This window comes from Manis pentadactyla, chromosome 5 (genome assembly GCF_030020395.1).
Source record: "Manis pentadactyla isolate mManPen7 chromosome 5, mManPen7.hap1, whole genome shotgun sequence".
Lineage (NCBI taxonomy): Eukaryota > Metazoa > Chordata > Mammalia > Pholidota > Manidae > Manis > Manis pentadactyla.
In genome coordinates, this window is record NC_080023.1 from 128,502,158 (window position 1) to 128,526,610 (window position 24,453).

Here is a 24,453-nt window from a genome sequence, read left to right on the forward strand (position 1 = left end):
ATCACAGACAAGGAATTGTGATGGAAAGGTCTGCCTTAAATAATATGTTGTGCCCCGTAATTGGAGTTAAGTGTAGATTGCTTAGGCTATTTAGGTTATTTTGTTTAGAGGATACAATATCCTGAAACTTTGGCATTTAGACGGATTGTTCTTTCCTGTAGGATGTCTGTCAGTTCTTAGTATGCATCCAAGGTTTTTTTACAGTCCAGCCTTAGCTTATGTCTGTAGTTTTATTGCCCTCATTACCTCCCCTCCACCCCTATGTACTTTACTTATATTTAAATCACATTGTATTCATCTTACTCTCATCATGCCTTACTCTCATGGTTCTTCCTCCCTCCTTAGATCTTGGTGATCTTACCCATATGCTACATTAGCTTGAATAGAAATTGAATAGTGGTACTCTTCTGTTGGAAAGTCTGCAAATTAATACTATGTTTGAAGCTCATGTTTTAAGTTTTGCTTAATTACTTAAAAATGTTTTATCATACCACTTTGTTCTAATTCATCCCAGAGAGATGACTTTATACTATTTTAGAGTCTGAAGGCCCAAAGTATAAGTGTGAACATTAGAACCCTGGAGCGAATAAAGAAAAAGAAAGAGGTTATGGATATAAACTCCTGACCATACCTTAATAGTTGATGGGTTGTTTTTTACAGGTATTTTTGGGTTGAGATGGGGAAGGGGATTACATACGTAAAGTGGCAGGGACTTGTCAGGGAAAATGAGTGCTCTGAAAATATGTTTCTTCTTACTAGGTATACTCGGATATTAATGAAGGATATAGATATACTAAACTCTGCAGGGAAGATGGACAAAATGAGGTTATTGAACATCCTGATGCAGTTGAGGAAATGCTGTAATCATCCATATCTCTTTGATGGAGCTGAACCTGGTCCACCTTATACCACAGATATGCATCTAGTTACCAACAGTGGCAAAATGGTGGTATTAGACAAGCTGCTCCCTAAATTAAAAGAACAAGGTATTTGTTACTGGTATCAAATTGACAAGTAATAAAGACTGTTAACATTCTAATGTTAAATAAAATGAGGAGCACTACACTTTGAAGTGACTACCATGAAGCTTCCACCATGGTGTACTGTGGCCAGGGGCAGAAAGTACAAAAGGTGGTGGTGCAGCCCATCAACCTTATCTTCAGATACTTGAAAAATAGATCTCGAACTCAGGTGTGGCTTTATGAGCAAGTGAATATGCGGATAGAGGGCTGTATCACTGGTTTTGGTGAATATATGAACCTCGTATTAGATGATGCAGAAGAGATTTATTCTAAAACAAAGTCAAGAAAACAACTGGGTCGAATCATGCTAAAAGGAGATAATATTACTCTGCTCCAAAGTGTCTCCAATTAGAAAGGATGAAAGAAGTGAGGAACTGCTGGGAAGGCAATACAGTTTGTTTTTTTAGGTGTCCTTTGTTGGGAGTGTAGTTCTAAGAGTTGTGCTCATATTATTTTAATTGCTTTTATGTTATTACCAGATGACAATAAATGCTGTGGGATTGTTTTAATTTAAAAAAAACTACTACAGTACTTTGTAAAGTTTAATACTGGGACATTTAAAAGCTTGTACCCATTATTTGAGCCTCACTTCCCCCGTATTTTAGGCCTTAAATCTTTTAGAAAGTGATTGGTAGTTGGGACAGCTACACTCATTGGATTTTGGGAAAGAGATCTCATTTTATCTATGCTTTCCCAGAAATGTCAGCTTTTTGTTATAAAATGTCAAGAATTCCCACCCATACACAGTTCCCAGGTCCTTTGGTAGTCAGTGGTGTGGTGTTCATGGTATTATTTTTCAATCATTTATGTGGATTTTTTAATTAACTGTGATGAGCATAGACCCAACACAATTTTTTTAATAACATGCTGACTCTTGGCATGAAAACAAATACCTGTGGGTTTGTGTACATATGTATTTAAATTACATAAATGTAGAGTGAATTTAATATGAAGCCAGTTTTAGCAGTTATAAACTCATGGCAAAACTTGTTTTCATCTATACCCTACCTACTTTCTTTCCGGATTATTTTGAAGCAAATCTCACACATCATGGTATATCATACACAAATTAGTCATTCTCTAATATAAAGTATAGTCAAATTTCACATTTCTGCATGTGTGTTTCTTTGTATATTTTGATAAGGATGACAGTTATACCAGTAAATGAATCTCCTGTATATTGATTATCAGAAAGTTGTAAGCATTGTCAGTGAAGTAGTTTTCTTTTTCTCTTTTCTATACCTTTTTGTGGGAATATATTTTCTAAAATGTTTTCCCTGAAAGCTAAGTAGTTAAAGGAATTAAATTCTAAAAACCCTGCAGGGAAAATGGAGACTATTGAACATCCCTGTATATCTTGGGTTATGAAAAAGTGGGACCAGTAGCAGATGATCAGCCTCAGCTTCCAAGACAAGATAGTTTCATAACTGCTATTTTTCAAAATGATCCCTGTTTTCTTCATACATTCTGCTGAAGGCATTGTGGAGCTGGCTGAATAAATGGGAGGTAGTTGAGTAATTTGAATCACGACATACGTGAAAGATGATCAGTGTAGATACGAGGCACACATTCATGGTCCTTTGATCTGGAGTGGTCTTAAGAACTGCAGTGAGACCCTGAGGTATTGAGTATGTGTGGGGCCATGCAATGGAAGAGCTGTGGTGGAAGGTTATTTTTAAGTGTATGTACAATAAAAAGAATGATTCTCTCAGCCTGGGGATGGCAAGAACCTCCCAAGCCAGAGGCATATACTCTTCTGTTCACTTCAGTGTGTTGTACAAATACTACCCTTTTCTTTCTGAGCCATGATGGGAAAAATTGAGAATTGACTTGCCTTGGATAATAAATAATGTACTTTTTTTTGTTTTTTTTGTAACCAACCAGGTAGCTTGGAAATAAGGGGTAATTGCTTAGTCTTAGTTTTAGTTAGCCTTACATTTTTAAATAAATTCTTTGCTTTAGAAACTTTTGTTAATGAGCTATTATATTTGCCCACAGGTTCACGAGTACTAATCTTCAGTCAAATGACAAGGGTGTTGGATATTCTGGAAGATTATTGTATGTGGAGAAATTATGAGTACTGCAGATTAGATGGGCAGACACCCCATGATGAGAGACAAGTGAGTAAAATCCAGGAAGGAGGGGAGATTTAAAGAGAATCAGATAAAGTAATTTTCCGGTATTTGTTTTATGTCTGTAGGAGTCCATCAATGCATACAATGAACCAAACAGCACAAAGTTTGTGTTCATGTTAAGCACGCGTGCTGGTGGTCTTGGCATCAATCTTGCTACTGCTGATGTAGTAATTTTGTATGATTCAGATTGGAATCCCCAAGTAGATCTCCAGGCTATGGTAAGAGATTACAACTATATTCTGTGCTTAAGAAGATGTTTTAGTTAGAGCAGGCTAATAAGCAGTCTACAAATACTGATTACTTTTAAGTCAGTAGAATTTTATTTTTCTCTGACCTAATAGTTCAGTGAGGATATTTTGTAGATTATCTTCCATCTGTATTAGGATGTTTCCATTTTAAGAGCTTTGTCATAGGGCCCAGCTGACTTTTCTGACTGTATCCAGGTGCTGCTTTTCTTCTTCCAGCCCTAAACAAATGATTTGCAACCTGGGCAATGTACCAAGCAAGCCCAAAACAACATAGCAAAAACAGGAAGGATTCCATCCTGAAAATAAGATTTCATCTTAAACCCAATTAGTTAAGAGTACAGAATATGATACCTAATATATAAAGAATAGAGGAGGAAGAAAACGGAGAAAAAAAGAACCTTTAGATTGTGCTTGTAATAGCATACTAAGTGAGTTAAGTTAGACTCTTAGAAAGTAAGGAACTTATCCTTGAACCTTTGGTAACCACAAATCTAAAACGTGCAATGGCAATAAATACATACCTATCAATAATCACCCTAAATGTAAATGGTCTGAATGCACCAACCAAAAGACATAAGAGTCACTGACTGCAAGACCCATCTATATGCTGCCTACAGAAGACTCACTTCAAACCCAAAGACATACACAGACTGAAAGTGAAGGGATGGAAAAAGATATTTCATGCAACTAATAGGGAGAAGAAAGCAGGAGTTGCAGTACTTGTATCAGACAAAAGAGACTTCAAAACAAAGAAGGAAGAAACGACAAGGACATAATGATAAAAGGGTCAGTCCCACAAGAGGATATCACTATTATAAATATCTGTATACCCAACACGGGATCACCCTACATGAAACAAATACTAACAAAATTAAAGAGGGAAATAGAAGGCAATGCATTCATTTTCGGAGACTTCAACACACCACTCACTCCAAAGGACAGATCAACCAGGCAGAAAATAAGTACAGAGACAGAGGTAGTGAAAAACGTATTAGAAATGATGGACCTAACAGACATCTACAGAACTATCCATCCAAAAGCAACAGGATACACATTCTTCTCAAGTGCACATGGAACATTTTCAAGAATAGATCATATACCAGGCCACAAAAAGATCCTCAGTAAATTCAAAAATATTGAAATTGTACCAGCCAGCTTCTCAGACCACAAAGGTATGAAACTAGAAATAAATTACATGAAAAAGCCTACATGGAGGCTTAATAACATGCTTCTAAATAATCAATGGATCAAATAAAAACAAATCAAGCAATATATGGAGGGAGACAAATGACAGTTATTCAACACCACAAAATCTGTGGGATGCAGCAAAGGCTGTGCTAACAGGTAAGTGTATTGCAATACAGGCCTACCTCAGGAAAGAAGAACAATACCAAATGAGCAGTCTAAACTCACAATTAATGAAACTAGGAAAAGAAGACCAAATGAGGCCCAAAGTCAGTAGAAGGAGGGACATAATAAAGATTAGAGCAGAAATAAATAAAGGCAAGAAGAATAAAACAATAGAATCAATGAAAGCAGGAGCTGGTTCTTCAAGAAAATAAACAGTAGATAAACCGCTAGCCAGACTGACCAAGAAAAAAAAAGTCTACACACATAAACAGAATCAGAAATGAGAAAGGGAAAATCACTATGGGCAGCACAGAAATACAAAGAATTATGAAAGAATACTATGAAAAATTATATGCTAACTGGATAACCTAGAAGAAATGGGCAACTTTCTAGAAAAATACAACTTTCCAAGGCTGACCCATGAAAAAACAAAATCTGAATAGACCAATTACCAGCAATTAAATTTAATTGGTAATATAATATAATAAAAAAACTACCTTAAGAACAAAACTCCTGCACCAGATGGTTTCATTGCTGAATTTCATCAAACATTTAGTGAAGAACTAATCCCATCCTCCTAAAAGTTTTACAAAAAGTAGAAGAGGGAATACTCCCAAACTCATTCTACGAGGCCAGCATCACTAATACAAAAAACAGCCAAAGATGCCACAAAAAAGAAAATTGTAGACCAATATCCCTGATGAACATAGATGCAAAAATACTCAACAAAATACTAGCAAACCGAATTCAAAAACACCTCCAAAAGATCATCCATCATGATCAAGTAGAATTTATTTCAGGGATGCAAGGATGGTACAATATTCGAAAATCCATCAACATCATCCACCACATCAACAAAAAGGAGAAAAAAACCAATGTTCATCTGCATAGATGCCAAAAAAGCATTTGACAAAATTCAACATCCATTCATGATAAAAACTCAACAAAATGGGTATAGAGGGCAAGTACCTCAACATAAAGGCCATATATAACAAACCCACAGACAACATTATACTTAACAGCAAGAAGCTGAAAACTTTTCCTTTAAGATTGGGAACAAGGCAAGCATGCCCACTCTCCACACTTTTATTCAACATAGTTCTCGAGGTATTAGCCATAGCAATCAGACAACACAAAGAAAGGCTTCCAGACTGGCAAGGAAGAAGTTAAACTGTCACTGTTTGCAGATGACATGATACTGTACATAAAAATTCCTAAAGAATCCACTCCAATACTACTAGATCTAATATCTGAATTCAGCAGAGTTGTGGCATACAAAATTAATACACAGAAATCTGTTGCATTCCTATACACTAACGATGAACTAGCAGAAAGAGGAATCAGGAAAACAATTCCATTCACAATTGCATCAAAAAGAATAAAATACCTAGGAATAAACCTAACCAAGGGAGTGAAAGACCTATAGTCTGAAAACTACAAGACACTCATAAAAGAAATTAAAGAAGATACCAATAAATGGAAACACATCCCATGCTCATAGATAGGAAGAATTAATATTGTCAAAATAGCCATCCTGCCTAAAGCAATGTACAGATTCAGTGCAATCCCTATCAAAATACCAACAGCATTCTTCAATGAACTAGAGCAAATAGTTCTAAAATTCATACGGAACCACAAAAGACCCCGAATTAGCCAAAGCAATCCTGAGAAGAATAAAGCGGGGGAGATTATGCTCCCCAACTTCAAACTATACCACAAAGCTATGGTAATCAAGACAATTTGGTACTGGCACAAGAGCAGACCCATAGACCAATGGAACAGACTAGAGAGCTCAGATGTAAACCCAAGCATATATGGTCAATTAATATATGATAAAGGAGCCATGGATATACAGTGGGGAAATGATAGCCTCTTCAACAGCTGGTGTTGGCAAAACTGGACAGCTACATGCAGGAGAATGTGACTGGATTATTGTCTAACCCCATACACAAAAGTAAACTCAAAATGGATCAAAGAACTGAATTTAAGTCATGAAACAATAAACTCTTAGAAGAAAACAGGCAAAAATCTCTTAAATATAAACATGAGCAACTTTTTCCTGAACCCATCTCTTTGGGCAAGGGAAACAAAATAAAAAATGAACAAATTGGGACTACATCATGCTAAAAAGCTTTGGTACAGCAAAGGACACCATCAGCAGAACAAAAAGGTATCCTTCAGTATGGAAGAATATATATGACAAGGGGTTAACATCCAAAATATATAAAGAACTCACAAACTTCAACACCCAAAAAGCAAATAACCCTACTAAAAAATGGGTGAAGGACTTCAAATCATGTCAAATTGTCTTCATAATGTATAGGTAATGGTTTGTTAACAGACTTAATGAAGGTATTAATTACCAAAACTAGAAGCTGGAAATAACAGTATCATGCAATGAGACTATGTAATTTATATTTTTTCTGAATTTTATTTTAAACATCAAGATGAGTAGTGTATGAAATTTTAATTCTATGACATCAGATGCTGTAAAAGTATTACTAAATGCTTTTGCATTATCAAACAAATTTGTAAATATTTTTAAAACATCTCAATGTACTAAATCTTATTACCCTGGTATAGAAATGTACTATTCTTTCAATAAAAAGCTCTATATCTAAAAAAAAAAAAAAAATGGGTGAAGAATATGAACAGACACTTGTCCTTAGAAGAAATTCAGATGGCTAACATGCACGTGAAAAGATGCTCCACATCACTAATTATCAGGGAAATGCAAATTTAAACTACAATGAGATACCACCTCATACCAGTTAGGATGGCCAACATAGCAAAGAATAGGAACAACAAATGCTGGCAAGGATGTGGAGAAACGGGAACCCTCCTACACTCCTGGTGGGAATGTAGAGTAGTTCAACCATTGTGGAAAGCAGTATGGAGGTTCCTCAAAAAACTAAAAATAGAAATACCACTTGACCCAGGAATTCCACTCTTAGAAATTTACCCTAAGAATACAGCAGCCCAGTTTGAAAAAGAGATATGCACCTCTATGTTTATCATAGCACTGTTTACAATAGCCAAGAAATGGAAGCAACCTAAGTGTACATCAGTAGATGAATGGATAAAGAAGAGGTGGTACATATACACAATGGAGTATTATTCAGCCATAAGAAGAAAACAAATCCTCCGATTGGCAACAACATGATGTAGCTAGAGGATATTATGCTCAATGAAATAAGCTAGGCAGAGAAAGACAAGTACCAAATGATTTCACTCATCTGTGGAGCATAAGAACAGCAAAAACTGAAGGAACAAAAAAGACTCACAGAACCCAAGAATGGACTAACAGTTACCAAAGAGAAAGGGACTGTAAAGGGTGGGATAAAGCAATAAGGGGCATTACGAGTAACACACATGATTTAGGGGCGGGGCATGGGGAAGGCAGTGTAGCACAGAGAAGACAAGTAGTGACTCTGTATGCCATCTTACTATGAGTGACTGTAATGGGGTATGTGGTGGGACTTGATAATGGGGGGAGTCTAGACCACATTGTTGCTCATGTGATTGTATATTAATGATACTAAAAAAAAAAATCCAATTAGTTAAAAAGTAAGTTTCTTAGCAAACAAAGAATAACTCAGCCCACCTTAGCAAAGCAGGCAGTCTTGAGAGATATGCTCCCAGACCAGGAAGCTGCTAGTCCTGGGAGGAAATCAGAGCCATAAAATTCTTGTAAATAACCAGGAAAAATAATTACAAACTTAATGTCTCTTCAAAGATAAACAGTTTGGGACCACTTAGCAGGTGTACATCCCTAACCCTTTGTCTCTCAACTGTCTGTAAAATCCCTAGAGAACACATCACCCTGGGACTCTTGTCCCCTCCTGGCTTGAGCCAGGAGCTCTGTCCTCTTGTTTTCTCTCTAAATAAAAGCCTCTGCCTTGCTCTCCAAAAAAAAAAAGAGCTTTGTCATATATTAGGAGCTTGGAGTCCTGTTGTATCCTCTGTGTCCTAATGGCAGAAGGGGGATGAGAGCGAACTGAGGATTGCCTGAGAAATTTGCATTGGAGCTGAAAGATCCAGTGTGCTCATTGGTTAGCAGGCCATCATATAATGTAACTGGATGCAAGGGACTTGGTAAATGTTAGCTAGTTGTGTTCTAGGAGGAAAGGGAAATGGCTTTGATGAAGTACTAACTTGCCTGCCACATTAGGTGTTAAAAATTTATGCCCATGTATGGGAGTACCTTTCCCAGATTAGAAAAGTCATTCTTAGGTTGGAAATTTATAATCTGTAGATTAAGATGAAAATTACAGCTTCTTATGTTTGATACTGTTAATAACCCATGGTATCTGTGACTATAAACCTAATGTTGAATCTCTGGTGTTAGTCACTTTCATCCTGTATTTGTCAGATTAACTAAGGAAAATTGATCAGTTAGAAATAGATATTTTGTAGAAATGTGTTTTGTGAATTTAAAAGAAGTTAAAAAATGAAACTCAGATTAATTTGATTACTTACATGTAATTAATTGAAGGGTACTTAACAGACTGTGATTTTTTATATTGTTGTGGAGTTCATTTATTCATGTCACTTCTTTCCCCTATAGCAAATGAAATTTTACATTTGATTTAAGTAAAAACATTTTGAATTTAAACTTAAGAAAAGAGACACTTAAAAAACTTATGTCAAACTTAAAAATTGTAATTTTTTTTGTCATCATTAGAGACTATTTGTATTTTATATCAGTATAACCTAGGAAAATTAATCTGATGGTTTTTCACAGATTCAGCAGCTATGACATGTTCCATAGATTCTTGTGTTCACATTTTCCTTGTGCGTTAAGCAATTAATTTGATTGAAACTGAGAAACTTTGAGAATTTAAGAAACATTAATGTAATATGAACTTGTTTTAGTATAGTTCTCTTACATATTTTAAAAACCGCTTTATACTTGAGAATATGAATTTTTAACTGTATTCAAAATAATAACTAGGACCGAGCACATAGAATTGGACAAACCAAGACAGTCAGAGTGTTCCGCTTTATAACTGATAACACTGTAGAAGAAAGAATAGTGGAACGTGCTGAGATGAAACTCAGACTGGATTCAATAGTCATTCAACAAGGTGAGCCTTGAAACTTCAAAAGTTTACCGAATTGAGCTGAAATGTGTTTTTTCCTGTATTGGATTCTCATTATTATACATCTCTTGAGTCAAGCTAGTAGCCAGCCATATTTATATTCCAGGTAGTTAAGTTTTAGTTTTATTGTTAAGAGGATGATGGGCTTGGGTCAGGAAGGATGAAGTTTGAATACTAACTTTGCTAGGTAGCAGTTTTTTCATACTATCTGAGCCTGTTTGCTCATCTATTGAATGGGAATAAAGGGAACCTACTATTAGAATTTTTAAAGATTAAAGGGAATGATGTATATATAATATCCACTCTCCAGTGTGGGATATATTAAATAAGAGCTGTGGTATGATGTACATATACTAACTGTTAACATGTACTAACATGTAATCTATTGATCATGCTGGGACATAATGAAAAAATAAAAAATGAAACTCAATCTGATTTTATTCTTTTTTCTAGTCTTCAGCTATATATCAAGCAACCACCAGATGCCAGGCACATTTCTTAGTACTGAGAGTACAGTGCTTAATAAAACTGACAAGTGTTCTTTCATTCGAGGAATTTATAATTTAGTGAGGAGACACAGAGTAAACACTTGTGTAAATAGGACTAGAGGGTGAGAGTGGAATTTTATTTTGGGTTGATTGATGGGAACTTCAAGTTCTCATGCTAGATCAGCATTTTAAGGAAGACATGTTTTCCTGAAGCTTATGTACAATAAGGCTAGTGATGGGATACATAAAATGTGAAAATAGAAAACAAAAGACCTCAATAACCTCAAACCTACATTGGTTTCTTTCCCTCTCGGATTGTATCATGAGCATATACTTTTTATCTGTAAAGCTGAGAGATAATACTGTTCATTGTTCACTGATTATTCCATATATGTCTTGGTTTTGTCAACCAGTCTTTTAAATTTCCCTGTAAATAAGGGGATGTTAGATTTCTTTGATATCCCATAATGCCAACCATAGTATTAGCCACATGTCTGAATATATAAAGACAATAAATATAAATGATTGCTTATTGTTAGTTATTTTTGTTAATAATTACTTATTAACATTGAGTGCTTAACTTTGTACTGAGCAGTGTGCTAAGTACTTCACATCCATTATCTGCTTTAGTCTTCGTACAGACATGGGCTGGTATCAGAAGTAAAGGCAAGTCACAGCTAGGAAGTGACTCAGACAGGGGATCAAGAACTGTATTACCTATTAGAGTGAAGTGTTTAATTAGGAAAAGTCCCTGGGACCTGCCAGACAGTGGTTTTTCATGGGTGAAGGCTAGGTATTGTTTTTGCCCTCCCATTCATCCATGCTTTAGAAGAACACATGCCTTGTTCTTGTTCTCAGTTACTCTCATTAATGAGTCTTTTTCAAAGATTAAAAAAATCAATTTGGAAACGCTGTTTGAGTTTTTTATTTTATTTTTAAAATATTTACTGGGGCAAATTTTGGAACAAGATTTTGTGCTAGTAGTTTTGTGGACATACTAGTGAAACAGCAAGCCTAGGCTGCATGACTTCTGTGTTACTATCTTGTGGACTAAGGGACGTAACTAAAAATAGGAGAATACATAGAAGCACTTTAGGTCTGAAAAGCTTCCTCCCTGTCCATCAGGGAAAGTAGTTTCCATAAGCCTAAGAATATTTTGAAAGCAGTGATAAGGCTTTCAGTCTGAAGAAGCATATTCAGTGGATGTACTAATTTTTTGAGTCATAGGATTTTTTTGGTTGTGCTTTCTCTTAGGGTTCCAAAACCATGATAATCTTATTTAAGGTCCAAGAAAACAACTTGGATTTTTATCCACTCATTACAATTTGTTAGAACACAAAAATTGAAGCTTTAAATGTGTGTGAATGGCCCTTGAGGATGAAGCCAGTTCTTTATGGTATTTTGTTTTTAGTTTTAATGCCTGTATTTTTTGAAAATTAATAGAGTTGGCAAAATTCCTTCCTGTTGAAAATCTTAGTTTTCTAATCAAAACCTCTGTGATCAAAATAAGGTGTTAAAAGTTTCAGTTGAAAGATTAGAAGTTTTCAGAAGTTGATGTATATTTTAGTCCCTAGAAAAGTTTGGCAATATGAAAGTTTTGTACTTCACGTTTTTAAATGGAAAAAGTTGATTTGGGAGTATTAGTATTAATGTCTTTTTACTTATTAGAAACTTCATGTGTTTATAAATGCAATCGTGTTGCTACTTTTAAAAAATCTTGCTAATTTTGATTTTCAGATATCTTTAACTTTTATTCATCCTATATAAGAATATATTAAGATGGTATAGTAGGGTTCATTACATGTAACATAAGCCTTAGAAATATTTCAAAGCTTACAGCTGAGAATTTGGCATTAATTTCATGTAAAATGAAAATTATCAGATGTGAACAAATGATTGATGTTTGAGGCAAAATTGCATGGTATTACACCTAACATTTAAAATTCCAAGTTTGCAGTAAAATAAAGTGTTCAGCTAACATACAATACAATCTTTTTTCAGGAAGACTTGTGGATCAGAATCTGAACAAAATTGGCAAAGATGAAATGCTTCAAATGATCAGACATGGGGCAACGCATGTATTTGCATCAAAGGAAAGTGAGATTACTGATGAAGATATTGATGGTATTTTGGAAAGAGGTGCAAAGAAGGTGAGGTATAGATTAAATAGTAAAGCTTTTAAAATAGTTGGAACCAGAACTGTGTGAGGAAATATTTGTTATGTTATAGATAATCTTACTTGCATTAAAAGAAGCTTTTGCATACTATAAAGCCTAATTCATTTTGACTATAGTTCTCATTCTTTTTTCCTCAGTCTTAATTTAAGTGTTTTGTTCCCTAGACTGCAGAGATGAATGAAAAACTCTCCAAGATGGGTGAAAGCTCACTTAGAAACTTTACAATGGATACAGAATCGAGTGTTTATAACTTTGAAGGAGAAGATTATAGAGAAAAACAAAAGGTAATTTAGAAAGAGGCTTTGGTTACTTAAAGACTTTATTCTACTTGAAACTTGGAATTTTAAGTGTTCTGTGTAACACCTTGTAAACGTGTTTCAAACAGCAGTCCATTTCTGTTTATTCACGTCTCAATCATTTTCGCTTTGATGTCAATTTAATGCCAGAGTTTCAATTGGTAAGCTCTAAAATGTTTTTTAAAAGTTTTGGTAAGCTCTGAAATGTTCTAAAATGTTTAAATAGAAGATTACTGTACACTATTGTGGGTGGGTGATTACAGTAATTTGGCATATTTGAAAATTAAAATTACTGGCAGAAAATTGTCACAACCTAATCAGATTATATTTTAACAGCAGAATTGGCCGGTAAAATTAAAGGGAAAAACTTCCTATTTTTATAATGCTTGCTGTTATGTAGTAAAATTAGAAAATAACCTACAGGGTAGAAGAAAAAAATAATTCTACTTAATGTTTTTTCTGTTAACATTTAGACATGTATATCCTCTGAATTTTTTCTAAGCTAAATATGTATCTACATTTTTCTCCTAATTTGGGTTATAACATACAAGCTGCAGCAATTTTTTTTAGACCTAATAGAGTTATCACTGACTGTCAAGATATGTCTGTGTCAGTTCACTAGATACTGTCTTATATGTTAATTACATAGCATTGAGCAAAGTATGATAGTCCCTATTCTTATAGAGCTTATAAATCCAAGATTTTATGAGTATCTTTCCATTTACAAACAATAGTTGTAATGGTGTATAGAGAATGGGTTGCATTTATGTAAGATTTGTGACTGTATATAATAAAAATTGGCTATTTGAATTGTTTTCCATATACTAGATTGCTTTCACAGAGTGGATTGAACCACCTAAAAGAGAAAGAAAAGCCAACTATGCTGTTGATGCCTATTTCAGGGAAGCTCTTCGTGTCAGTGAACCTAAAGCACCAAAGGTGAGTTGACAAAGCACAAAAATAACAAAGTTTTGGGAATGTAAATTATTTATCTTTGTATGTTCTTGGCAATAAAGTCAGATAACGAGAACTAGATTTTTTGTGCCTTCTTACAGAGTATCTCCTTCAGTCTTTGTTAAAGGTTTTCTTGAATGTATGCATTTAAAAGTTGATTAAGGTTCAATTTTAGTTAAAGATTCATTCAGTTGCTTATAATTGGAAATCATAGTTTGTTAGAATGAGGATATTATTATAGATACGTGATTGATTTAAAGCAAAATAGTTTCTTTTTTTGTGAACAATACCATTTATTTTTCTTAGGCTCCTCGACCTCCGAAACAACCCAATGTTCAGGATTTCCAGTTTTTTCCTCCACGTTTATTTGAATTACTAGAAAAAGAAATTCTATATTACAGAAAAACTATTGGGTACAAGGTAATAGAAATAACATTTTGTTCATAACTCAGGTTTGTTCATCATAAATCAGGATATTGGTATGTTTTCTTTCATGGTTAGATTAAAACTTGTCAAACGTCATTTACTTAAGAATTTATTTATCACATACTTTTAAAAACGTACTGATTAATGACAAAAATATTTTTAGGTGCCTCGAAATCCTGACCTACCAAATGCAGCACAAGCACAAAAAGAAGAACAGCTTAAAATTGATGAAGCTGAACCCCTAAATGATGAAGAATTAGAAGAAAAAGAGAAGCTTCTAACACAGGTATATCAGTCAGCACAAAATTTAGTAACCATTATTTTGTAAGGTACATTGTTACATTGGGGTATATAAAGCAGCACAAGTTTTTGCTTTCAAAAATGAGGTAGAGACCATAGAGCATGGGCATATGAGTATATGCTGCTGTTTGATTGTCACTAGTTGTTGAGGTAGTTGAGATTATAAATTAGCGCTGGCCTTGGTGTAGTTGGGTATCTTGATCACTTTACTTTCAGTGTTGCCATCTTTATTTTCTTGTGAATCTTCCACATTGCTAGTAATATAATTGCTATATTATAGTTGTATAATTTTTCTTGTGATTCTCCCACATTGCTATAATCTCAGTTGCAAATCTCTTCTTGGTACTTTTTATTTAATATCCTTGAGAGTTCATTCAAGGCCTTTCAGAATCTTGCATAAACTTATACCTTAAGTTTTCTTTTCATTCCATTTTTTCACTTGCTTATTATATCTTTGCTCTTCAGTGTATGTTCATTCCTCCTGGCAAATTTCTATTAATCCTTCAGAGTTCTGCGAAAATGTTACCTTTTCATGCAGCATTCCTTACTCTCTTTCACTCCCATTTAATTATTTGGTTATCTAAGCAATATATGATGTATTGCTAAAAGTGTACATCTGTGTACATGAAAAGTTACCACTTTAAAAGAACTTAACTTTAAAAAAATCTAGGAGCAAGTGAAAATTCTCTGTAATATTTAAAAGCATTGGTAAAGTATAACAGCATCTTTTCCAGGTTAAGTGTATTGTGATTAAATATTTTATTTTCATTGCTTTGAAGGGATTTACCAATTGGAATAAGAGAGATTTTAACCAGTTTATCAAAGCTAATGAGAAGTGGGGTCGTGATGATATTGAAAATATAGCAAGAGAAGTAGAAGGAAAAACTCCAGAAGAAGTTATTGAATACTCAGGTAATTCTTATCAGTAGGTGTGACAGTGTTTTCAGGCTTTTGGGGAGCTGTTGGAAAGTTCAGATTTTCTTACTCTAAATTGCTTTGATAAGCTAAATTTTGCCATAGTGTAGTGCCCTTGTTTTTTACAAATTAAGTTAGAAAATATCCCCTTTAATTATTAAATTTTTTTACCCTAACTATAGCCAAGAACACTAGAATAAGTCGTTGGATAATTGTGCTTTCATTTTTATTTTCATTTCTCTCCGTAATTTCTCAAGTTTTAAGTGCCTGTGTTTCCTGCAAACACTTGGATTGTCAAATGACTGTGTAGTTGTGCTTGATGAGTCTGCTTAGCATAGTAGAAATTTGAGTTAGATACTTAAATCATCCAATACATCTCTTTTTTTTATAATCAGGAAACTGAGAAATAATTTAATGACTTATTTAGTATTAGATGGGGAAATGAAAAGTTTCTTAATCCTTAGTTAATGAAATAAATGAGAGCATTTATGATAACAAGTTGTTTATATTTCCCCTTCTCCACCTGTCTCATCTGTCCAACTTTTACTGTTTTACAGCTGTGTTCTGGGAAAGATGCAATGAACTCCAAGACATAGAGAAGATTATGGCTCAGATTGAAAGGGGAGAGGCAAGAATTCAAAGAAGAATTAGTATCAAAAAAGCACTTGACACAAAGGTATTTTGTGTATTAATAAGTATAGTGGTAAATAACTGGTGTGAATATGAAATTTAAAGTAACTTAAAAAGGGAAAGAAATGATGGCTTAAAATGAAAGTTTTCTTAAAAGAAAAGCATTCAAATGTTTCAACAGGATTTCCCTCAATATTTTCAGTTGATGTATTGGGTCAGAGTCACCATGATTATCTCTTCCCTACATAGTATCAGTCTGAGTCTGTATTTCTTTGTAGAATAATAAAGACTAAAGTTGTTCCAGGCAAAGGTTTATAATGCAAATGAGATGCTTTGGATAGAAAATTCAGATTTAAAATAATGACGTTTATAGTTAATTTTACTGAAGCTGAGTTCAAAATACATCCTGTATAGGATTCATATTTTATATAATAATTAAATCTGACTTTTGACAGATTGGACGGTACAAAGCACCTTTCCATCAGCTGAGAATATCATATGGTACTAACAAAGGAAAAAACTATACTGAGGAAGAGGATCGTTTTCTGATCTGTATGCTGCACAAACTTGGATTTGACAAAGAAAATGTTTATGATGAATTACGACAGTGTATTCGCAACTCTCCACAGTTCAGATTTGACTGGTTTCTTAAGTCCAGAACAGCAATGGTGAGTGTTGGGGCCTTTTTGTATAGTGTAGGTAACAGTTCAGAGTGAGTATATTTAATATTCTTTAAGGTCATTTTAAAAATTAAGAGAAAGTTGTGATTCTACTGTATCTTTGAAGTAAATTTTTATTATAATACTGTTAATACCATACATTAGTCGGTGCCTTAGAACACAGTTCACATCCATAGTTAAAAATGTCAACTACCATAATTCTGGTGATAGTGCTAAAGTTCTAATTGATTTTGACCCTCAAATACGCACACTCTTAAGTTTTGGATATACATGGCAATTCTCAGGCTCAGACACTAAATAGCAATATTGCATGTATTATGCAATGTTCGTTTTCACTGCTTTAATTCTAACTGAAGGAAGAATTTATGCAGAATGCAGAACATATGACTAATGAAGTGAAAACATTTACAAATATCTTTCTAGCCCCAGTCCCTGGATTGTGTATGAAAATCCTTTGCTCTTTAAATTTTATTTATTGGGGGTGTACATCGTTTTGTATTAAACTATTAAAACATCTTTGTTTTAAAATTGTAGTTATGACAACTTGTAATAGAAAATAACAAGTTGGGTGTATAAGTGATTTTATATTCCACTGTTAAAACATAATTTTGTTTTAGAATTATAATCATGAAACATATACATGGAAAATACAGGTTTACCATGTAAATTTATGTTTATTACTCAGGAGCTCCAGAGGAGATGTAACACCTTAATTACCTTGATTGAAAGAGAAAACATGGAACTAGAAGAAAAAGAGAAGGCAGAGAAAAAGAAAAGAGGACCAAAGCCTTCAGTAAGTATTCATGAATATGTAAATGTTTTCCTGGAAGACTTTTCTTCCAAGAACTTGAACATTACATGGCTATCATTATTGTGTTAGTCTTCTTTTGTTTTTATTTGGCTGTCATTGATGTACTAAGTCTTTCTTTGTAAATACATGGCCTTGAGTTGCTTAAAGGTATAAAATTAAACTTGATTGCATTTTGTGCGGAGAATCACATTACGATGATAGTCCATAATATGGAAATTAGGGAAAATCTGGCAAGGGATGTCTTGTGAGTGCCAAGAGCCTACACTTGACCTTGGGAATGCAAGTTAAAATTTTAGAATATGTAAAGAAATATTAGGAAAACAATGGCCTTACCACCTTTACTGTTAACTTACAAGCTTTGCTTTATTATCGTAGTGATAGCTTAGCAATGTGAAATAATAGTTTAAGAGAAAAAAGTCATCTTGTTATTTAATAGTACTTTATAAAGCCATGAATAAATTAATGTCTCTGGATAATATTTCATATTTATGTAACCTGACAAAATAATTCTTATTGCTGCTTTCTTTTGGTAAGGGAGCATATTACACTTTTGTTTGGTGTGTTTATTTACTATTGCTTATTGTGAATTATTTCATTATAAGCATTCAAATTTTTTATTGTGTTAGTAAAATGAGTAGATAAGATAGGAGAAATAAGATAATTCTGGGTAAGAAAATCTTAATACTTATTACTATGTAGTAGTTACTAGTAAAGTGTCTGCCAGTATATTTTTTATTAATACTAGTCTGTGATGAAAAGTAATCCTTCTGTTTGTTTGTAGACTCAGAAACGTAAAATGGATGGAGCACCTGATGGTAGAGGAAGGAAAAAGAAGCTGAAACTATGAATACATATTTGTTTCATAATCACTAACTTTAGTAGTTCTTTAATTTACGGGTCTTCATAAGATGTACTGTACAATGCTCAATTATGTCATTCAGAGACATCAGGTTCATCTGTTTACTGAGCTAGAAACATAGTATGTAGTTTCACTTTTTTAAATGCAACAGCTGTGCTGAAATTTTTTTTATCATTAACACTTGAAGTAATAAAACAGGCTTCATTTATTAATAAACGTTTCATTTGATTTATTTTTCTATTACAGTTCCGTTTGTGAAGATTGTGACTTTTTGTTTATCAACTATAATTTCTGCCCTCATAAGGCTTAATTAAGCAAACAAGTACAAAAAATTTGCAAACGTTTGTCCCTTCAGTCTTCACTTAGTTGTGTAATTGTTTTAATTCACTTTGCCTTGCAGAAATCTTTGTAGTGCTGTTGAGTCTCATCTGGGAAAATTATGTAAATTGCATTCACCTTGATTATTATGAATAGGATGGGAAAAAAGCAGGAGAAATGATCATTAAGTTCTATGCATATTTCTGTTATGCTTTCTGTTTCTATAGTTGGTTCTGAGGTGAATATGCCCTATTCTGTTGGAAGAATGGCCTTTTAGTTGTATAGCCAAAGACATTTAGTATTTTCTGGTTTCTTAAAGTGTTGTATCATTTTGTAAAAGGAATATTATTATTATTTTTTAATTGCTTGGTAAATATTTTGACAGATTACCTTCTGGCACAGCCACAACTAGAAACATAATGTCAAACCTAAGGTGATTTTTTTGTTTTTTAAAGATCCAGCCAAAATAACGTGTGCATTTCTCATACTGTTAAGTTGAAATTAGTGACAATATATTTCCCCTTCCAGTTTACCTTTTTTGAGTTTTAGAGTGATTGAAAATTTTATTTTATTTCCAAATAATTTCTAAGTGTGAGCAGCAAGACTGAGTATAATACTAGTTTTTATTTTCTATGGACACACTTGATAACTGGAGACCCTGAAGCAGGATTACCCAAACCTTAGTGTCAGGATTTTAGCTGTACCAGAGGCCTTTATGTGCTACACATAATTTGTATAAAGTTTTATATGTGCAAATTGGGTACATAAACAGTTCTCCATTTTTCTAAGGGAATGCAATAAATGTAGCATCGTGAATAAATATAACTTTTGTAATTCTTAAGTGGTCTTTTCTTTACATCTTTTTTTTTTTTTTTACTTTTTTCCTTATGAAGTTACCTTTTTCCCTTAGTCTTCTTCCGTCTGCCTCTAAAATTTCTATCAGTTGTTTTAATCTGCCCACACATAACTGACATTTTTATTTATGATGCTGATTTCTGTGTAAGTAATACTGCTTACTCTTCCAAAATGTCTGCTGTGAGTGTACAGGAAGTGTCAAGCGCTGTTTATGGCAAGTTGTAGAGTAATTTGAATTTGTGTTCCCCTCACTTCTTTATAACCTTGGATTCTTAAAATGATGATTATGGATCTAATATATGCAAAATTTGAGGAATCACTACGTTTTTCATAAAAAGCTATTGTCCTTAAAAGCCTCATTTTGGAAGAAATAATTGGAAAAATGTAAGGCTGAATTAAACTTCATGTATGTCACAAAAGAAGTGATGTTTTCACGAGGAAGAGAAATAGCCCAAAATGTATGTGGTGGGTTGAGCTCGGGCGAGGCATGGGCGGAGGTAGAATGGGAATGTAAAAGGAATCAAATTTGTTGCAGCCATGAGAGTAACTACAAAAAAACTTAAAGGGAAACACTTGAAAAAAGCATGGAAGAAACACTATCCACATTTAGAATTGCAGTATAGCCAAAGTACAAGAATTTCTTCACGTATCAAAGGATATAACTATTGTGTGTTTATCTAAGAATAAAGCCAAGTTTTTAATTAGTGGAAGGAAAAATGAGCTCAAACCAACTTTTTTTTTGAGTGTGAAATTTAGTGATTTTTTAAAATATCATTAATGTACAATTTCATGATAAACATTATGGTTACTAGACTCCCCCTTTATCAAGTCTCCACCACATACCCCATCACTGTCCATCAGCATAGTAAGATGTTATAGAATCACTACTTACCTTCTCTGTGTTACACTGTCTTCCCTGTGAGCCCCCTACATTATGTGTGCTAATATTAATACCCCTTTATCCCCCTTATCCATCCCTTCCTACCCATCCTCCCCAGTCCCTTCCCCTTTGGTAACTGTTAGTCGATTCTTGGGTTCTGTGAGTCTGGTGCTGTTTTGTTCCTTCAGTTTTTGCTTTGTCCTTATACTCCACAGATGAGTGAAATCATTTGATACTTGTCTTTCTCCTCACTTATTTCACTGAGCATAATACCCTCTAGCTCCATCCATGTTGTTGCAAATGGTAAGATTTGTTTTCTTATGGCTGAATAATACCCCATTGTGTATATGTACCACATTTTTTTTATTTTGGTATTACTAATGTAGTTACCTGACCAACATGGTGGTTACTAGACTCCCCCTATTATCAAGCCCACACCACATAACCCCATTACAATTGTTGGTCCCCTCCCTGCCTCAGTCCCGCAGATAAGGGAGGAGACAGGATATCGAAGATCTGAAAGGGCCAGCCAGGGGATTCAAGGCATAACAGCGAAAGAGTAATGCTGAAGAGGCGCTCATATTTATTGAGCAAATGAACCCAAACATCCAAAGAATTCTGAGTAGGGGGTTCAACACATGACCAATACACAATCATTATCTGACCTTGAGTCCAGCCCAAGGGCATGATGCTCAAGTACACCGAAACCATGTGAGGGCAGTCACAAGTCATAGGAACTGTTTTGTCTTTACTCATTCTGTTATTGACATGTATCAGTAGTCGTAGGAGAAACAATCAGGTCATATGTATTTGTACATCTGATTCCTATATTACTTGATTTATGTGTTAATCCCATTAATCCCACAACAATCTGTAGTAAGATGCTATAGAATCACTACTTGTCTACTCTGTTATACTGCCTTCCCCGTGCCCCTCCACCTACATTATGTGTTCTAGTTGTAATAACCATTTTTCCCCCTTATCCCTCCTTTCGCACCCATCTTCCCCAGTCCCTTTCCCTTTTGTAGCTGTTAGTCCATTCTTGGGTTCTGTGAGTCTGCTGCTGTTTTGTTCCTTCAGTTTTTGCTTTGTTCTTATATTCACAGATGAGTGAAATCATTTGATACTTGTCTTTCTCCACCTGGCTTATTTCACTGAGCATAATACCCTCTAGCTCCATCCATGTTGTTGCAAATGGTAGGATTTGCTTTCTTATGGCTGAATAATATTCCACTGTGTATATATATACCACATCTTTATCCATTCATCTACTGATGGACACTTGGGTTGCTTCCGTTTCTTGGCTATTGTAAACAGTGCTGTGATAAACACAGGGGTGCATATGTCTTTTTCAGACTGGGCTGCTGCATTCTTAGGGTAAATTCCTGGAAGTGGAATTCCTGGGTCAAATGGTATTTCTATTTTGAGTTTTTTGAGGAACCTCCATACTGTTTTCCACAATGGTTGAACTAATTTACATTCCCATGAGCAGTGTAGGATTCCCCTTTCTCCACATCCTCACCAACATTTGTCTTTTGGATGTTGGCCATCCTAACTGGTGTGAGGTGTTTCCTCATTGTGATTTTAATTTGCATTTCTCTGATGTTTAGCGATGTGGAGCATCTTTTCATGTGCCTGTTGGCCATCTGAATTTCTTTGGAGAAGTGTCTGTTCAGATCGTCTACCCATTTTTTAATAGGCTTATTTGCTTTTTGTTGAGGTGCATGAGCTCTATATAATTTGGTTGTCAACCCCTTATCAGATACGTCATTTATGATTATATTCTCCCATACTGTAGGATGTTTTTGTTCTACTGATGGTGTCCTTTGCTGTACAGAAGCTTTTTACTTTGATATAGTCCCACTTGCCCATTTTTGCTTTTGTTTCCCTTCCCTGGGGAGATAAATGTTCATAAAGAAGTTGCTCATGTTTATGTCCAAGAGATTTTTGCCTATATTTTTATCTTAGAGTTATATGGTTTCAAGACTTACATTCAGGTCTTTGATCTATTTTGAGTTTACTTTTGTGTGTGGGGTTAGACAATAATCCAGTTTCATTCTCTTACATGTAGCTGTTCAGTTTTGCCAACACCAGCTGTTGAAGAGGCTGTCATTTCCCCGCTGTATATCCATGGTTCCTTTATTGTCTATTAATTGACCATATATGCTTGGGTTTATATCTGGGTCCTCTAGTCTGTTCCATTGGTCCTTGGGTCTGTTCTTGTGCCAGTACCAAATTGTCTTGATTACTGTGGCTTTGTAGTAGAGCTTCAAGTCAGGGAGTATAATCCCCCCAGCTTTATTCTCAGGATTGCTTTGACTACTTAAGGTCTGTTGTAGTTCCATATGAATTTTAGAACTATTTGCTCTAGTTCATTGAAGAGTGCTATTGGTATTTTGGTAGGGATTGCATTGAATCTGTAGATTGCTTTAGGCAGGATGGCCATTTTGACAATATTAATTATTCCTGTCCATGAGCACGGCATATGTTTCCACTTACTGGTTTCATCAATTTCTCTCATGAGTGTCTTGTAGTTTTCAGAATATAGGTCTTTCACTTCCTTGGTTAGGTTTATTCCTAGGTATTTTATTCTTTTTGATGCAATTGTGAATGGAATTGTTTTCCTGATTTCTCTTTCTGCTAGTTCATTAGTGTATAGGAATGCAGCAGATTTCTGTGTATTTTATGTCCTGCAACTTCGCTACATTCGTATATTAGATCTAGTAGTTTTTAAGTGGATTCTTCAGGGTCTTTTATGTACAGTATGTCATTTGCAAACAGGGACAGTTTGACTTCTTCCTTGCCAATCTGGATATCTTTTATTTCTTTGTAGTGTCTGATTGCCGTAGCTAGGACCTCCAGAACTGTGTTGAATAAAGTGGGGAGAGTGGGTATCCTGATCTTGTTTCTGGCTTAAAGGAAAAGCTTTCAGCTTCTCACTGTTAAATATGTTGGCTGTGGGTTTCTCATATATGACCTTTATTATGTTGAGGTACTTGCCCTCTGTGCCCATTTGTTGAGTTTTTATCATGAATGGATGTTGAATTTTATCAAATGCTTTTTCAGTATCTATGGAGACAATCGTGGTTTCTGTCTTTTCTGTTGATATGGTGGATGATGTTGATGTATTTTCAAATATTGTAATATCCTTGCATCCCTGGGATGAACCCCACTTGATCATGATGGATGATCTTTTTTATGTATTTTTGAATTCAGTTTGCTAATATATTATTGAGTCTTTTTGCATGTATGTTCGTCAGGGATATTGCTCTGTAATTTTCTCTTTTTGTGTTGTCTTTGCCTGGTTTTGGTATTAGAGTGATGTTGGCCTCGTAGAGTGAGTTTGGGAGTATTCCCTCCTCTTCTACTTTTTGGAAAACTTTGAGGATGGGTATTAGGTCTTCACTAAATGTTTGATAAAATTCAGCAGTGAAACCATCTTGTTCAGGCATTATCTTCTTAGGTAGTTTTTTGATTACCAATCCAATTTCCTTGCTGGTAATTGGTCTATTCAGATTTTCTGTTTCTTCTTGGGTCAGCCTTGGAAGTTTGTATTTTTCTAGAAAGTTGTCTGTTTCTTCTAGGTTATCCCATTTGTTACATAAAATTTTTCATAGTATTCTCATAGTTCTTTCTTTCAGTGTTGCCCTTAGTGATTTTTCCTTTCTCATTTCTCATTCTGTTTATGTGTGTAGACTCTCTTTTTTACTTGATAAGTCCAGCTAGGGGTTTGTCTATTTTGTTTGTTTTCTCAAAGAACCACCTTCTGCTTTCATTGATTCTATTGTTTTATTCTTCTCAATTTTATTTATTTATGCTCTAATCTTTATCGTGTCCCTCCTTTGCTGACTTTGGGCCTCATTTGTTCTTCCTTATCTAGTTTCATTAATTGTGACTTTAGACTGTTCATTTGGTATTGTTCTTTCCTGAGGTAGGCCTGTACTGCAATATACTTCCATCTTCGCACAGCTTTTGCTCCATCCCACAGATTTGGCAACTGTTGACTT

The 24,453-nt window shown here is 34.5% G+C and overlaps 2 protein-coding genes across 4 annotated transcripts in view; both read left to right on the forward strand.

Moving 5' to 3' along the window:
- SMARCA5 (SWI/SNF related, matrix associated, actin dependent regulator of chromatin, subfamily a, member 5) overlaps positions 1-19,547 on the forward strand; it is a 43,991-nt gene extending 24,444 nt beyond the window's left edge. For all 3 annotated transcript variants that reach the window (XM_036892163.2, XM_036892164.2, XM_057502660.1), the window contains 14 exons: positions 760-986; positions 3,021-3,142; positions 3,223-3,375; positions 9,710-9,842; positions 12,347-12,495; positions 12,687-12,806; positions 13,647-13,757; positions 14,079-14,192; positions 14,362-14,484; positions 15,278-15,410; positions 15,971-16,089; positions 16,499-16,711; positions 17,409-17,516; positions 18,316-19,547. In XM_036892163.2, the coding sequence (XP_036748058.1) occupies positions 760-986; positions 3,021-3,142; positions 3,223-3,375; positions 9,710-9,842; positions 12,347-12,495; positions 12,687-12,806; positions 13,647-13,757; positions 14,079-14,192; positions 14,362-14,484; positions 15,278-15,410; positions 15,971-16,089; positions 16,499-16,711; positions 17,409-17,516; positions 18,316-18,381 (1,891 nt within the window). In that variant the 3' untranslated portion in view covers positions 18,382-19,547. The remainder of the gene's footprint in view (positions 1-759; positions 987-3,020; positions 3,143-3,222; positions 3,376-9,709; positions 9,843-12,346; positions 12,496-12,686; positions 12,807-13,646; positions 13,758-14,078; positions 14,193-14,361; positions 14,485-15,277; positions 15,411-15,970; positions 16,090-16,498; positions 16,712-17,408; positions 17,517-18,315) is intronic.
- On the forward strand, positions 1,014-1,542 carry LOC118915834 (small nuclear ribonucleoprotein E-like). Its single transcript, XM_036892165.2, has one exon. The coding sequence runs from the start codon at positions 1,096-1,098 to the stop codon at positions 1,372-1,374; it is 279 nt and encodes a 92-aa protein (XP_036748060.1). The 5' UTR covers positions 1,014-1,095; the 3' UTR covers positions 1,375-1,542.
- Positions 19,548-24,453: the final 4,906 nt, after the last annotated feature.

Bases quoted from the DNA above. Each gene is read 5' to 3' on its own strand.
- LOC118915834 (XM_036892165.2), top strand. From the start codon at position 1,096: ATGGTGTACTGTGGCCAGGGGCAGAAAGTACAAAAGGTGGTGGTGCAG.